This window comes from Paecilomyces variotii (genome assembly GCF_004022145.1).
Source record: "Paecilomyces variotii strain CBS 101075 chromosome Unknown C8Q69scaffold_20, whole genome shotgun sequence".
Lineage (NCBI taxonomy): Eukaryota > Fungi > Ascomycota > Eurotiomycetes > Eurotiales > Thermoascaceae > Paecilomyces > Paecilomyces variotii.
In genome coordinates, this window is record NW_021167159.1 from 51326 (window position 1) to 65798 (window position 14473).

General features: G+C 50.0%; 4 protein-coding genes across 4 annotated transcripts; 2 read left to right on the plus strand and 2 right to left on the minus strand.

The window, feature by feature from the left end:
- Positions 1-3887: 3887 nt before the first annotated feature.
- C8Q69DRAFT_448482 (kinase domain-containing protein) lies at positions 3888-6551 on the plus strand (the record flags this gene model as incomplete). Its single annotated transcript, XM_028629290.1, has 1 exon — positions 3888-6551. One exon carries the CDS (start codon positions 3888-3890, stop codon positions 6549-6551), a length of 2664 nt encoding a protein of 887 aa, XP_028481083.1.
- A 1941-nt stretch (positions 6552-8492) lies between these two features.
- On the minus strand, positions 8493-10004 carry C8Q69DRAFT_489064 (Mob1 family protein; the record flags this gene model as incomplete). Its single annotated transcript, XM_028632093.1, has 2 exons — positions 8493-9707; positions 9771-10004. 2 exons carry the CDS (start codon positions 10002-10004, stop codon positions 8493-8495), a joined length of 1449 nt encoding a protein of 482 aa, XP_028481084.1.
- Positions 10005-10200: 196 nt separating this feature from the next.
- Positions 10201-12068, plus strand: C8Q69DRAFT_185044 (CobW domain protein). The gene is made up of 6 exons (XM_028625915.1): positions 10201-10433; positions 10532-10615; positions 10672-10683; positions 10790-10886; positions 10976-11495; positions 11554-12068. The coding sequence occupies exons 1-6, from the start codon at positions 10292-10294 to the stop codon at positions 11911-11913; spliced, it is 1215 nt and encodes a 404-aa protein (XP_028481085.1). The 5' UTR covers positions 10201-10291; the 3' UTR covers positions 11914-12068.
- On the minus strand, positions 12068-14447 carry C8Q69DRAFT_185101 (HAUS augmin-like complex subunit 6 N-terminus-domain-containing protein). The gene is made up of 2 exons (XM_028625916.1): positions 13922-14447; positions 12068-13869 (listed from the first exon to the last, which is right to left on the minus strand). Exons 1-2 carry the CDS (start codon positions 14156-14158, stop codon positions 12223-12225), a joined length of 1884 nt encoding a protein of 627 aa, XP_028481086.1. The 5' UTR covers positions 14159-14447; the 3' UTR covers positions 12068-12222.
- Positions 14448-14473: the final 26 nt, after the last annotated feature.

Consider the following 14473-nt stretch of genomic DNA (forward strand, 5'->3'; position numbering starts at 1 on the left):
AATTCTATCTGAACTTCTGTCATCAGAAAAAAAAATACAATCTTCTATCATCTCATAGCGGACCGATAATTACAAATGATCACGGCTTTCTCAGAACGAGACGTCGATAGCGCCCTATGTTTACATATTAGAACGTCAAGATAGACACAGATAAGACAGAATAGATTTTCCCCATATTATTTGTCCGCGCACAAATGAATGCGCAGGTGATCTGCTATATCATCCGTTTGCAGCTGGTTCTCTAATCATATGGTGATTATAGAGTAGAGCCTACCAGATCGGTCAGATCGAGATTCCTCGTATGCTATAAGAGACATATATGGGATCAATCCATCTCCCCTAGCTGGATTTAGAGTCAAGTAAGTAAGCAAGCAGCAACCTAGCAACGTGGCTAGGCGGTTCCAGTTATCATTGCTTCCATGCCCGTTAGGATTCGATATCATCTAGTCACTGGCTTCGACCTTGTGCGGATATGTTGTATAAATAGCTTCCACTCAGTAGGAAAGGTACGAGAGAGAGACAGTTTTGAACAGAATATATACAGATGGTACTGGTTTGATATCATGTATCGTTATACTGTCCCATAGAAGCCTTTATGATTGCTATTGGACACTTTCATTCATTGTTGAAGAATATCCTTCATATAAAACAGAAGTATGATACACCTTTCTGGAAGTTTTATATCTCTGCGAATAGGAGTTGCCAGAAGGGGATTTTATACACTCTCCCAATCGGAGCACATGGATCTATAGTCAGGAACAGGACAGGGCCTTGAAGAGTCTGGATCGTCTGGGACTTGATAGTGTGTCTCTTTACAGCTCAGAGCTGTTCTCTTTTGGCATCTTGCCTGTCAAATAGTTCTTCTGGGATGGATCCTGTGGCTGGAAGACTGTATTTCATTGCTTGCGAGCTTGCCCAGTGATGCGATTTCTTCTAATATAAGATAAGATATATGCATCTGCAAGGATGTATTGCAGCATCCAGAGCTGCGGTCATATCAACACTTTTATCTAACTATCTATAGAGCATTGATAGCTTCCGCACAACTGGCTGCTCTGATTCGTTTTTTTTTTTTTTTTTTTTTTTTTTTTGTGCTTTACAACCGAGGTAGGCCATATTTGACTACTCTCCATATTCGGATTGCGCAGTGGACATTCTCGGAGTTCATATGACATCTTACCTTCCGATTAGGGTGCCTGGAAAGGCACGATTGACATGGCATAGCATAGCATAGCATACTCTAGCATGAACATGAGCATGGCATGGCATGACATGACATGAACCGGATAGTGCATTGCATCGCACAAACAATCCTATTATCCTGCTGCTTTGCGTCAGCGAGTCGAGTCAAGATGAAGCGACAAAGTGTAGAAGAAAGTTCGGTCATGCCCAACGTGGAGCTTCGTCCCGGTTGAAGGCGGACGGTTCGGGTACCCAACAAGCTAAAAGGGTTCGGATCCATGGAACGGGAAAAGTTAGGGATCGCGATCTACTTTGGTAAAACAACCTAATCATGTTCGCTGCTTCTACTCTATCCGCCGTTTCGAGTTTGTTAGATGCGGCGGTCTGCTGCTGGCTTTGCTGGTTGTTTTGTTTGGGGGTTACCGGAGACGGTTCGGTCAAGTAGATGAATATGACGACAGTGACATGCTGTGTTCGCGTGATGGCTGTGATCACCGCAACAGAGTTCTTGAATCTTGAATTCTTCTCGTAGAGAAGAGGTGCCTTGGATCATCCTCGAGGAGTGAGTTGGTCAATGGACAGCTCTGCTGCGTGGCCGTACGGGTTGTCCCTTGAAGATGGCCATCCATATCCAGACAATACCTACCTCGCTGTTCAGCCGCTACTACTGTAACAGTTAACTACCTACTTGGTGCATTCTGCACGTCTCCAGTCCTGGACGTCGTAAAGGTCGAAACGCATCTCTCCGGCACTTTTATGATTGGCTCCTTGAAGTCCTTCTAGAATCCACCTGTCTGGAGTCAGAGCCATGGCACCACGAGATTGGATGCTTACCACGCTGACAGTTCGCATATGGAAGCATCACTTTGAACTCTGAACCTACAAAATCGGGCGCAGCACTCCCACCTGCACGGGTCTGATGGAGACAATCGAATCAATGCTATCACGGCAGTCAGAGCCTCGCTGTCGGTAAGTCCACGCGCCGATAGAGACGCCGGTGTTCGTGGGAAAAGTCGCTACAAGGAGGAGTGGACGAGTGAGGTCGTCCCATATCGACATCAATCCTGCTTCGTGAATAATCCGATGTCGAGATCTACTACCTTCAACAGGGCAGGTTGGCTGCGTGCCATGTGCATGGTCGGATTGGGACAGATAGCTTAACCGTCATATCGAATTATCAATGCGCGCGATATCCGATCGATAGTAATTAAGGATCCGACCATGTCGAGTCTATTGCGCCGCCGGGCGTGCAAGAGCAAGCGCGCAGAGCAGGCATCACCACGCCTATTCCGTACCGACCCGTGGCATAGACCAACCATTGCGGGTAAGGCTCGAGAGACGATGCTGCAGAAGGTTGCTTAATGGAGAGCCGTAGTCATCCTCTGCTGTTCTGGAGGGCTACCTCTTCCTTTAGGGCCCGCAGCAAGAGGGGAAATGGACCCCAATCGTAATTGGAGCCAGCACATGGGTACGACTAACAGGCTAACGCAGCCGCCAACAGGGAGGAGTCGACGTCCCTTAAATCCCGATGAGCCCAACGCAGCCAGCTTGGGCGAGTCGCAAATCAGCGGAGAGACGATGGTCCTGAGCGGCAACGGTAAGAGATCCGGAGGGGCTGCCAATATTCCTGGGAAATTCGGCCTGGTGGTGGTGGCAGTGGGATCTGAGCAGATCGGAAGGCTGTCGAGGGACTGGTTGGCCGGTAGACAGGAAGAAAACGGACACAGCAGAACAGTAGAGTGATATCAGGAGCTCCGTTAGGGCGATCAACTGAGGACAACACAATTGCCCGTTAATTATATCGTCGTTCCCCCAAGGCGTTGTTGTCCTCCTCTGGTGGTCGAGGGACAAGCCCAGTCTTTCCCATCTATCACCCGGTGAACCAGTCGACCCCGAACCATCGTGGTTCAGCCGCTCCGCGTCGAACGTGAAGAGAGAAGAGAGAGCATAAGAGAAGACGAGCGTCAAGCAGCGGAGGAATCTGGATGCTGGCCATCTTGTCTCTCTCTTCGTCGAATCTTCCGCCGAGTATCGCTGGTCCTTACACTTGTCTGCCTCGAGCAATACCACTGCGTCCGTGGTGTCTCTCTTCGATATCGTTAATCATATAAATAGTCATTGATTGATTGATTGATTGATTGATTCGACTCAACTAGCTTCTTCTGATTATTTATTCTGGTGGTGATCGCCCCCAGGCTGTGCGGGCGGTGAAAGGCCAGAAACTCCTCCGCCTTCTGCCTTAACACGATTTGCTCTTTCGCTCCCCGACATCGCCAGCCTGACCACAGCCTCCTTTTTTTATTCTTTCTGCCTTTCTCACCGTCTCTTCCCAATTTTCCGTCTTCCTCGATTCTCCCCTGCCTCCATGCCGTTTGTATCCTTCTTGACCGTGGTCGCGCAGTCTAACAGCAGATAGCGGCCCCCGCGCCTGTGCTACTTACTTGGGCAGAAAAGGTGACGACGGGACACACCGACTGTGCGGCTGCTGGTGTAGAATATCTATCCCTGACACGGACAGAGAGAAGAAAAAAAAAATCTCATCGCTCCCATGTGCTGCTGACTCAATAGGCAGGCACATAAGCTCTGTCTTGGGCTAGTGACCGCCTTGAACTTCCTATGGACGCATTGCAGCGCGCACAAGTTATTGTCCCAGTCATCATTCCCCGCGCGGCGGACGGACCTGCACTCGTGGAGACTTCAGCCAAATGGCCATATCAATTGCAGACTCCACGAGCAGTCGGTCACAGCCTTTAAGCTTGCCGGACCTAGCCAAGGCCTTGCCCCCCAAGCAGAGCATGTGGCAGCGTTTGGGGTTCGGTTTTGGCCGATGGCTGGGTCGGGACGATAGTAATTCGAATTCGCGCTCCTCGTCTATCGCGCCGCAACCGAGATGCTCCGGCAACCTCTCCCGGAGAATCACCAGGAGGGTAGGCGTGAGTCTCCCCAGAGCTGCGACATTCAAGAGACAGAATTCCGAACGACGGGACCGTTTGGCCCCAGTTGACCCAAGTCCCCGCCGCGCCGTTTCCGCGGACCGTCGCCCGACCCAGAGTGCACAGCGGACGAGTTCTCCACAGCCCACAGTGGCTGCTAGACTGTCCGCCCCGGAGGTCCAGTGCTGCGATGAGGACCATCCCCCGGAACCGGCACTTGATGAGAGTCTCGAACGGGAAGAAGAAGAGGAGGAGGCGGAGGAAGAGGAGGAACTCAGCGAGCTGGTGCCAGAGTCAACGGCCGTTACGGAGGCCACCGAAGTAGCGGAGGGGGGTGTGGACGAGCAATTGGAGCTGGAATTGGAAAAGAGATGGATTCTCAACCTGAGCATGCACTTCCGGGACAAGTCAGAACGAGAGAAGTTTTTCGTCACATACGCAGAAACTCCGAACCGATGGCGGCGAGTCACCGTCTCCTGCGATTACAGAGGAGCTCCGCCAGACTCTCTCGAGCAGGACTTGAAGGAATTGCACTATCAACGCGACAAGAGCGCGCGGATCTACGAGTCGATTCGCGAGTCTCTTCCGGACATCCAATTTTATAATACTGTGACAAATCTGAAGCTGCAGACTAGCGGTGGACGCTTGCACGTTCATGTCACCGAAGATGTCAACGAGATCATACCTTACCCGGCAGTCATTGGTGTCAGACATCTCAATACGCCACTCATTCCAGAAAGTCACCTGATCTTCGATACTCATCTGTCAGGATTCGTCTACAAAGTTCAGCTCGGAAACAAACCATTTATCAAGAAAGAGATACCCGGACCCGATACGGTGGACGAGTTTCTCTACGAGATAAATGCACTGCACGACCTGCAGGGTTCGCAGAGTGTGATACAGCTGGAGGGCATCATCGTGGATGACCAGATGCAGGTTGTGAAAGGTTTATTGATTGGCTTTGCTGAACAGGGCGCTCTCGTAGACATCATCTACGAACGGAGAGGAGATATCGATTGGGCCCGGAGGGAACGCTGGGCAAAGCAGATAGTCCAGGGACTATGCGAGATCCACGAGGCTGGGTACGTGCAGGGAGACTTCACGCTCTCGAACATTGTGGTCGATGGCAACGACAACGCCAAGATCATCGACATCAACCGGAGAGGATGCCCTGTGGGCTGGGAGCCACCAGAGATTGCTACCAAGATTGAGAGTAACCAGAGGATCTCGATGTACATTGGTGTGAAGTCGGACATCTTCCAGTTAGGCATGACACTCTGGGCAATTGCCATGCAGGAAGACGAACCTGAACGGCAGAATCGGCCGCTCACATTGGATGATGATCCCGAAGTCCCGGACTGGTATAAACGGTTGGTTGCAACATGCTTGAGCAAATCACCAAAGGATAGATTATCTGCAAAGGAGCTCCTAAGTTTCTTTCCCCAGGTCTCGCGGGCTCATCGGCCTATCTATCCTGGTAGCCCTGCACCTAGTCGGGCGTTACCGCTGGTGCAGGACCATGCTGAGGGAGAAGCTGTGAACGTTATTGCACCCCTGCGGTCTTTCGATGTAACCAATGGACGCCCCATTAACGATATAGCGTACCTTGACCATTCAGACCTAGTTGCTTCGGAAAGCGATCCTGATCACCAGGATTACCCTCGACCTCCTCAGTTTACATCACGCCGTCCGAGTGGGTCAAACCACTACCTATCGCCTAGTCCGTTCGCCTATCCATATAACTTTCCCATGTCCAAATACCTACCACAAGGCGAATTTGACCCACAAGTCGGCCCTCTCTTTCGCGGCCGTCAGCCTGTGCCGAGTGAACTAAGAATGAGCGATGATCAGAGCCTTCTGCAACAGGAAGCAGATGGGGCCATCCATTCTACGGGCCTCGACGACCAATCTTATGTGCAGCAAACAGAAAGCGTACGGCACTCACACGGCTCAAAGACTGCTAGAGCAACCGTTTCGGGTGTGCCCACAGATATCAACGACGAAGCTGAAATAGACCTGGATGAGACCGTGGATCCGCTATATCGCGATCGAAATTTGATTGAAGGGGAAGGTCTCGAACCGATTCATATGGCCACTCTCCCTGGCGAACTTGCAGGTGTCGGCGCCAACCCAGCCTGTACACTTGGGCACTGTTTCTCGCAAGATGATATCGGAGATGACAAGTGCAGATCGAAACGCACATATTGTAACGAGGATCACCGGGAAAAGCCCCTCGTCAACGACTTCAAGGGAATCCGGCTCTCAGAGGTTAGATGGCCGCGCGAGACCTTCACCCCAACAAATCCATCACTTCTTGACTCGAGGCTGCCGATAAACCCCGCCTTTCGCTGGCCAGGACTCGGGTCGACCTGTCCAGCTTCATCTCTGATCAACTCGAGACTGCCTATCAATCCTGCCTTTACGACAGCGACATGACATGCTTTTGAGTCGATTGTGCACGGTGAAAGTATTAAGCCTGGGGCTACATTGCTTGGTTGATCCTAACAGCCGGTTGACCGACTATATCATGCGATTGTGAAATGAAGAACCTGGCACGAGTCTAATTGCGACTTCGTCTCCATATCCGATTACGACATACCAACGCCGTTTGATACCCATTGATGACTCTTTTCAGCTACATACCGGAAGTACACGATTTTTTGTTATAAATTCATATTCCGGCAACGAATCTGATATTCTGCGACACCATTTGATTAGCCAGACAGGCAGGGAAGGAGTCCGGGTGCTTGATTTAAGGTTCTCTTCTCTACGGGGCTATGCATGGACGGGCGATCCGGTAGCAGTTCCTCTATAGTCCGTACACAACCAGGACTATACACGTCTTTTTACTGTTGGCTCATCTTAATGGCATGCATTATCGAATTGTCTATATTTGCATTTTGCTTTGCCTACGTTTGTTCGCGATGTTAGACAGTTGAGTCGAAACAGGAGAAGCACCACACTGCTCATCTATGGCTCCCGTTAAACTTCGCGAGTGGCTTTTGATACGCGTTCGTATTGTACACGACGTATATCAGCCGTAAAGCTTCTGCTTTCACCCGACCTGTATTAACCTTATAGCCTTGATTATCCGATTTGACCCACCAACCGCCTGCTCTCCGTTTCGATGCTGTCAACAACTGACAAGACACGCCTCCTTCACGAAGACAGTCGCATGCATTGCTTACGAACACCAAAACAAGACCAAAAACAACTCAAGAAAAGCGACGCGCAAGCATAGCCGAATCCAAACGGCAAAACCATTACGATTACGAATTTTGTTTCTGTTCTTCGCCGTTTCTCTTCTTTTCCTTTCTTATCTCTTTGTCTACGTTAAGATATTTTTTGGGACATATTGCCTTGGGTAGTTTTGGGTGCTTTTTCTTTCTCTTCTTCTCTGTTGCTATTTATTTTCTAACCTTTTTCTTTTCTCTCACGATATGAATGATGCATAGTTTGGATATGTTGGTTTTCTGGTCGATTTATATATGTATGATACGATATACCAATGACACATCATGAGATCTAGTACTTTTGTGGGAATCTAAGACCACGGAAGCAAAAGTATTATAATGTCATTTAAGACTCTATCCTATTCCTGAGAATTTCCCAATTGCGACGTGTTCTGGTTTGATCCTATATTGGTGGAATTGGGTGGCTTCACGTTGTTTATTTCATACCCTTTATATAAGGCAGTAGTGGCCTTTTGCAGCTCGCCTCCTTTGAAGCCGTGAGCGCCCACAACTTTCCCGTATCTCTTGTCTCAGTCTGATGGTTGTCTTCAGGTGCAAGATTATATATACCCAAACTCTAGGTTTAGAAACACGAGGTCCCTTCCGAAGTCCGGTCTATCCAGATTCCAGATATATAGATCAAGATGAAGGACGTAGAGATAAAAAATAGCTATTTTATAGCACATAAGTTATTCGTTTTCTGATTTCGATTCCAATAAATTTCCGATTCCCAGTTTAAGAGATATAAGTGGTAATAATAATAATACAGAAATTCAAACGCCTTTCATCCATTCCCTTTGCGGGCGCAATAAATAGCCTTGGCTTTCTGCCCTAAAGTGACAAAAAGCGAATACGAATAAGTTCTCAAGGCGAAGCCGCACGGTCCTTCCTTTTTTTTTGCAGATTGTGCTGATCCTGAATCAAAGATGCCATGCCATGCCGTACCATGCATAGAAACCCGAGTATGTTGAAGAATACAAGATGAGAAGATAGACAAGGTATTTGAACTTTCTCCAGTGAAGAGGGGTATTACAAAAAGGCTAGGGGAGAAAGATCCGTACAACGTGAAAGATATCATCCAGGCGACAAAGGAGGAAAGCAATATATCTTTCCCGTGTAGTACTCGTTGCTTTTGTTTGTCCTGTTATGACTCTGTCTGAGGTTCTGAGGCATGATCCGTATCAGATTTCGTCTCACTTTCTGCCTCAAGTTCAGCTGCAGGATTTTTGTCGTTGTTATCCGCGACTGGAGTTGAGATCTCGGTTTCGGTTTCAGTTTCGCTATTCTCGGCTTTCGATGGTCCCTCTGATTCGGCTTCAGGGTCTGGAAGGTCTATTGTTTCTCGTTCCTCTGGATCAGGTGCTGGTTCTCCAAGTGCGGATGTTTCTGTTTCTGTTTCCTCTCTTGTTGTCGACTTATCGGGGGTAGCATCGGTAGAATCCTCCTGCGCCGGTTTTTCTGCTGGTTCTGGAGCAGACTCTGGACGATTATCTGCAACTGATGGCTCCTTTTCGGTGTCCTCAGCATGTGGCAAATCTTCCGTGTCCTCACTATCCTCCGCGATCGTTGTGACGGCGGAGCCAGTCGACGGGTTGTGCTTGTGACGCCGTGTGGTGGCACCTGTGCTGATCGAGGATGGTTCAAGCTCTGTGTACTGAGGGGGGTCATCACTGTCCTTGCGTAGGATCGTCAACCGGCGCGAGTCATCTCTATCTTCTTTAACCGCCGGTTTAGGGTACGCATCCGGCCCTTCAGCTTCCGGGGGGACAGTATAATTATCTTCCGGGATAAGGTGATATACGTCGCAGACAGTCTTGAAGAAGACATAGAGACCGTCGTGCCCTTCGACTTGCCAAAACACATCCCGGTGCTGGAACCAAGCATGCGCGAAGATACGATACAAACGACGAAAGATGTTCGTCAGGTGTCTCATACTTGCTTGAGGTCCACCAGCGGACTCTGAACCCAACGTTAAGCGGCTTGGAAAGTACTTCGGAGATGTGAGGATGTTAGTTGCCCAATCGAGTGTGTGGCAGCAGTAGTCGATGGCGCAGCAGGACTTGGGCGGATCATGGACGGCGCAGAGGTACTGCCACTCAGAGGCGCGCATCTCAGCACACGTCTGAGATGAACACGGAGGGTCTTCGGCGAAGAATGCGATAATGAGGTTATTCACTTTCATGGTAAGGAAGCGGCATAGTTCGTAGAGCCAGAGGGATCGCTCAACGCCCTCTGGTGGTTCAGCGAGATACATAGCGACGTCGCGGGTTATCGGAACAACCGTTCGTGAGCTATCCGGTTTGGTACAACTGTGATAGAGCGCCTTCAAGTGCTCCTGCAACTGGAACGGTGAATCGAGCTGATGTGATACGTCCGGAGTTAGCGTTATCGTTTCAATCTGTATGTCGTGGCCAAAACAAACCTGCGATAACGGGATCAATGGCGGTCCTGATGCCATATCAGCAGCCTTTGTACCCGGACGAATCCTCCGCATCGACGCATCATCTGCCTGTTGCGTAGCACCCAGCAGTTTCTCCCCAGCATTGCCGAATGGCTCTCCAACCGTAGGAGACTTGGGGCCGATCTGGACCTCCGTGAACGGCGGAGGACTGGGGAGTCGGGGAGAGCTCGAAGGAGAGACTCCCGCAGCAGCCATGACGGAGACAGCCACGGCCTTGAGATCGGGGAAAAGAGCGCGGTGATCGCGAGGAAAGTCGACGTCGAAGTCGAGATCGGGACCGTCCACGTCGAAGTCATCATCCTCCGGCGCGTCGTAGAGACCCCAGTCCGCCATAGCCCTAAGCCCTAACACGCCGCCGCTTGGGGCAAACGTCATATACAGTAGTAAGCCGGCTCCAAGAGGATAAGTAAAAGGAACACTCCGACTAGCAACTGTCTGCATTCACTGAAGTCCTAGTTTTCTTGTAAACAGAACGTGTCAGGATGGATCCAGTCATCGAGGATGATGACAGCCCACCAGAACTGGTCGACGTCGCTGCTCTTCCTGACTCGGGAAAGCCCGACTCGCAGTCGACTTTGGACGAGCATCCAGGGTTCAATCGCGTTCCGATTACGCTGGTCACTGGTATGAGACAGAACCCCGCAGCTGTTGGCACTATATGAACACTTATGGCCGTCATCATGTGCGGCTGTCGAATGAATTCACTGACCATGACTGCGTAGGCTACTTGGGCGCGGGCAAGACAACTCTGCTGAACTATATCTTGAAAGAGAAGCATGGCAAGAAGATTGCCGTCATTATGAATGGTGCGTTTTCCTTCTTTTAAAACAAGGTCCTGGCATCATTAACTTATGTTATTTAGAATTTGGAGACTGTATGTCGTTCCCGCATCGCATATTGTAATCCATGATAGACATTCGGCTTCTCGGCTCTTGGGCCTTTTATTACACTTGCGCTAACCGGGCTACTTGGACCTCCAGCAAGCGACATAGAGAAGCCATTAACAGTTAATGAAGGTGGTAAGGAAGTCACTGAATGGTTGGATGTGGGAAACGGCTGTATTTGTTGCTCAGTCAAGTAGATGATCCCACCTCCATTCCCTTGCCTGTTGAGGGTCATGACTTTTTGTCCTCTGAGGGTTTCACCTCGGGCTAACGTTTCAACAGAGACTCCGGTGTTATGGCAATAGAATCGCTGATGGAACGGCGCGGCACATTTGACTACATCCTGCTCGAGACCACAGGACTAGCTGATCCAGGCAATATTGCTCCGCTGTTCTGGGTAGACGATAACCTTGGTAGTTCTATATACCTAGACGGTATTGTGACCCTAGTCGATTCCAAGAACATATTACGTCTTCTCGACGCTCCAGCTCCGGAAGAGATGGTATCAGCCCATGAGCCAAACGATACTCATGCTCACAGCGGGCCTGTTCTTAGCATGGCCCATCTGCAGATCTCACATGCGGATGTGATCGTTTTGAACAAAGCAGATCTTGTAACCCCAGATGAGCTTGAAAGGGTCCGGGATCGAATTACTGCCATCAACAGTGCTGCTAAGATTCACGTTACCGACCACAGCAGAACGCCGCAGATTGAGGGGGTGGTACTGGATCTGCATGCGTACGATAATCTGGCAAATGTCGACTTCGAATTTGGCCAGAAGGGCCATGGACATATTGATCCCGTAAGTCACCATGGTCTATGTATAGCCGTTCAATGACTACTAATGCGGTAATATACAGGCTATCTCCACGATGTCCATCACTACATCGCCGATCCCACCTTCTAAAGTCCCCGTCGTAGACGCCTGGCTTCGATCGGTCCTATGGGACAATGTCCTTCCATCTCCGGAACAGTCCACGGGATCCGCTCCTCATTCCAATGACTTCGAGATCCATCGTCTCAAGGGAATTCTTGCTTTGGACAACGGATCATTCCAGATCATCCAAGCGGTGAGAGAGGTCTTTGAAATCCGAGACGCGGATGTGAAGAAAGAGACTCCCGCTCAATGCAAGATTGTATTGATTGGAACAGGTCTTGGAACTAGTGCAGAGCCCTGGCAGAGAAGCTTCGAGAGCTTCCTTGAGAAAGATGGTAGATGAAGACATAAGTCATATCTAACAGCGTTGTGGGTGAGGTGTTTCCATGGGGACAAGGTGTGGATTAGGACTTCGAGCTTGCCTAGGTTAAACAGTGAGTATTATATTCACAGGAAGAACGAAAAAGGAGTCAGCCAATGGTGTCTTGCGTGAGGTTATCTACCTATCCATGATATATGAAGTTCTACACGACTAAAGGGACTCTATTTTCTCAATAACTTTGGATACCGCTGAAGATTATATGTGATTTATGTACAGTAAGTGACATTTTATACAGAAATGCAAAGTAAAGGATGCTCCTATGCTCGCTTCCTACGCATACCGAGTCCTCGCCGCTAGGGGAGAGCTCTGCATGTCCAGCTCCCCGTAGCTCAGATCAGATGCATCATCTGGATGATCTGCAAGAGTATCATCAATGGGTTGCACGTGCACCATGGGCGAGAAGATTGGGCTGGTAGCGATCCGTGGCCGGGACTTGAAGACACTGGAGTATTCGGCGTCTTCATCGAACAGTTCATCGCGAGGAGTGGAAGCTCGCGAGATTTCCGGCGGTGGAGAACGAGACTTCTTACGGCGCGTTTCAAATTGATTTACTGGATAAGAAGGACGAGGTCGACGAGCAGGTTCCGCCTGAGGTCTGGTATTAGGTGGCGGAAGAAGTGACATCGACTTTCGTGTTCGTTCGACAAGAGTTGTAATGTTCGAATGGTTTTCTGCGATGGGTTTCATGTCGGACACTGGGTAAGATTCCGGCTCTGGCTCTGGGGTACCTGCTCCTGAATTGTCTTCGACATTTGTATCGGTAGATATGTGCTTTGCAGCTGAAGGCTCCTTGTCGATCGGAGCTGCATCGTTGATACCCTCTACGGGCCCTGCTGAACCGCGTTCACGTTCAGTTGATGTGATTGAAATACGGGGAGACGGAAGTGGGATATTGTTTCCAAGAGAGATCGGAGATAGCATTGTGGAAGCGCTGTCGCTATAATCCTCCTCCGGTGTGGGTATGCGCTTTGGCACAGGGCGATTGGGTAGATCTACGCGTCCCTTCAGCTTCGCTAGGGAGTCATTGAGCGATGAGAGCAAGGAGTGACAGGCCGTGCCCGGAGTTGTCGAGCCCGATGGCTGTCGCATGGCCTTTGAGATACTCGCAATAGTCAACGCTTGATGTTCCCTGAATACTAAGGGCGATTCTTTAGAACAATCATTGCTTGCGATGCGCACTTGATCCTCGGGCGTCTGGATAGAATCTCGATATTCACGCCACTTTCTCAGTCGAGCTTGCTGTCGCGATAGTCGGGATTCAAGATCAGCCAGAAGATCCCCAGCTGGGACATGGATCTGATTGTCTGCTGTCCCTCTGTTGGCCAGCGCCCACGCCTCGGAGAAGGGGAGCTCTAGAAATCTGTCAGTGCTACTCTGCGAACCACCATCTAATAGTGCGTCTGCCCATTCTTCGTTAGCCAGCCAGTTCTCCCTGAGTTCCCTGGCCAGATCTGCGTAATTTGCGCCTTGTTTCCGCCGGGGCTTCGGCTTCTCCCCGGACCGCTGCACCAGTTCATCCCGTTTTGCTTTTAGCAGATTGGTAAACCTCTCATAATTAGTCTGCAGCCGGGTCTGGCTCTCTGACATAGTACTCAAGGACCACTGATGAGCAAGAATTAAGGGAACCATCGTTTGATAATCATCTGGCACGATTGCTTTTGCCGTAGCCAGTCTCATGACGGGGTTCGCAATCAGGTCTGCTCTCGCAGCGAGGACTTTGCGAAGGACTGCGGTAGAGAATACGGCGAGAATTTCCTCGAACTTCTCACCCTTGCAATCGTCCAACATAGTCTTTCGTAAGATGGCCTCCCTCCCAAGATCGCCATTTTTCTTCACGTCTGATAGGGCGCGAAACAGCGCCGCTCTCAGATTCAAAGACTGCAGTGGCTCCAGAGGCGGAAAGAAAGGTCGGAGTTTCTGACAAGCATCAGTATGGGAGGTCCAGTTAACAGTCTGTGCATAGTCTTACGCTGTGTGTCTCCTTAGGGTTCCATATGGCGAAAAGATGATATAGACCCCATTCGACTCCTCGGATTCGCTGTCGCTGGTTCTGCTGCGATGGCGACAGCGAGCGTACGCTGATGTCGGGCCAGTCGGGCAACTGATCCAACTGAAGTAGCTTGAGATTGCGGACAAAAACAGCCAAGTTGGAGGGCGTTGGCCAGTCGATCCCTCTAGCCTTGCCTGGTGGACGAGACGACTGCATGACGGCACTGGTCTCTGATGCTCAATGGCACCGGCGATAGAGCATGTTGCGATTAATATTGGGTTGTCTCCTGGCGACGATGTCTCTGTTGATCGACACTGACGATAAGTAACGTGTTTGCAGTGTTTGGCGCGCCTATCAGAAGGCAAAACAACAGAGAGACAAAGAGACTCCTCCATTTATTATCTTCCCGGGCCCTCCCTTCCTTTCGTTCTGTTCTCTCTTCTCTTCTCTTCGCTTCTCTCTTGTGCTTATTTCTTCTTGTCGAGAGCGGCAAGTCGACAGCTCCGGCGTTTTATCTCTGCTCAATTCCAA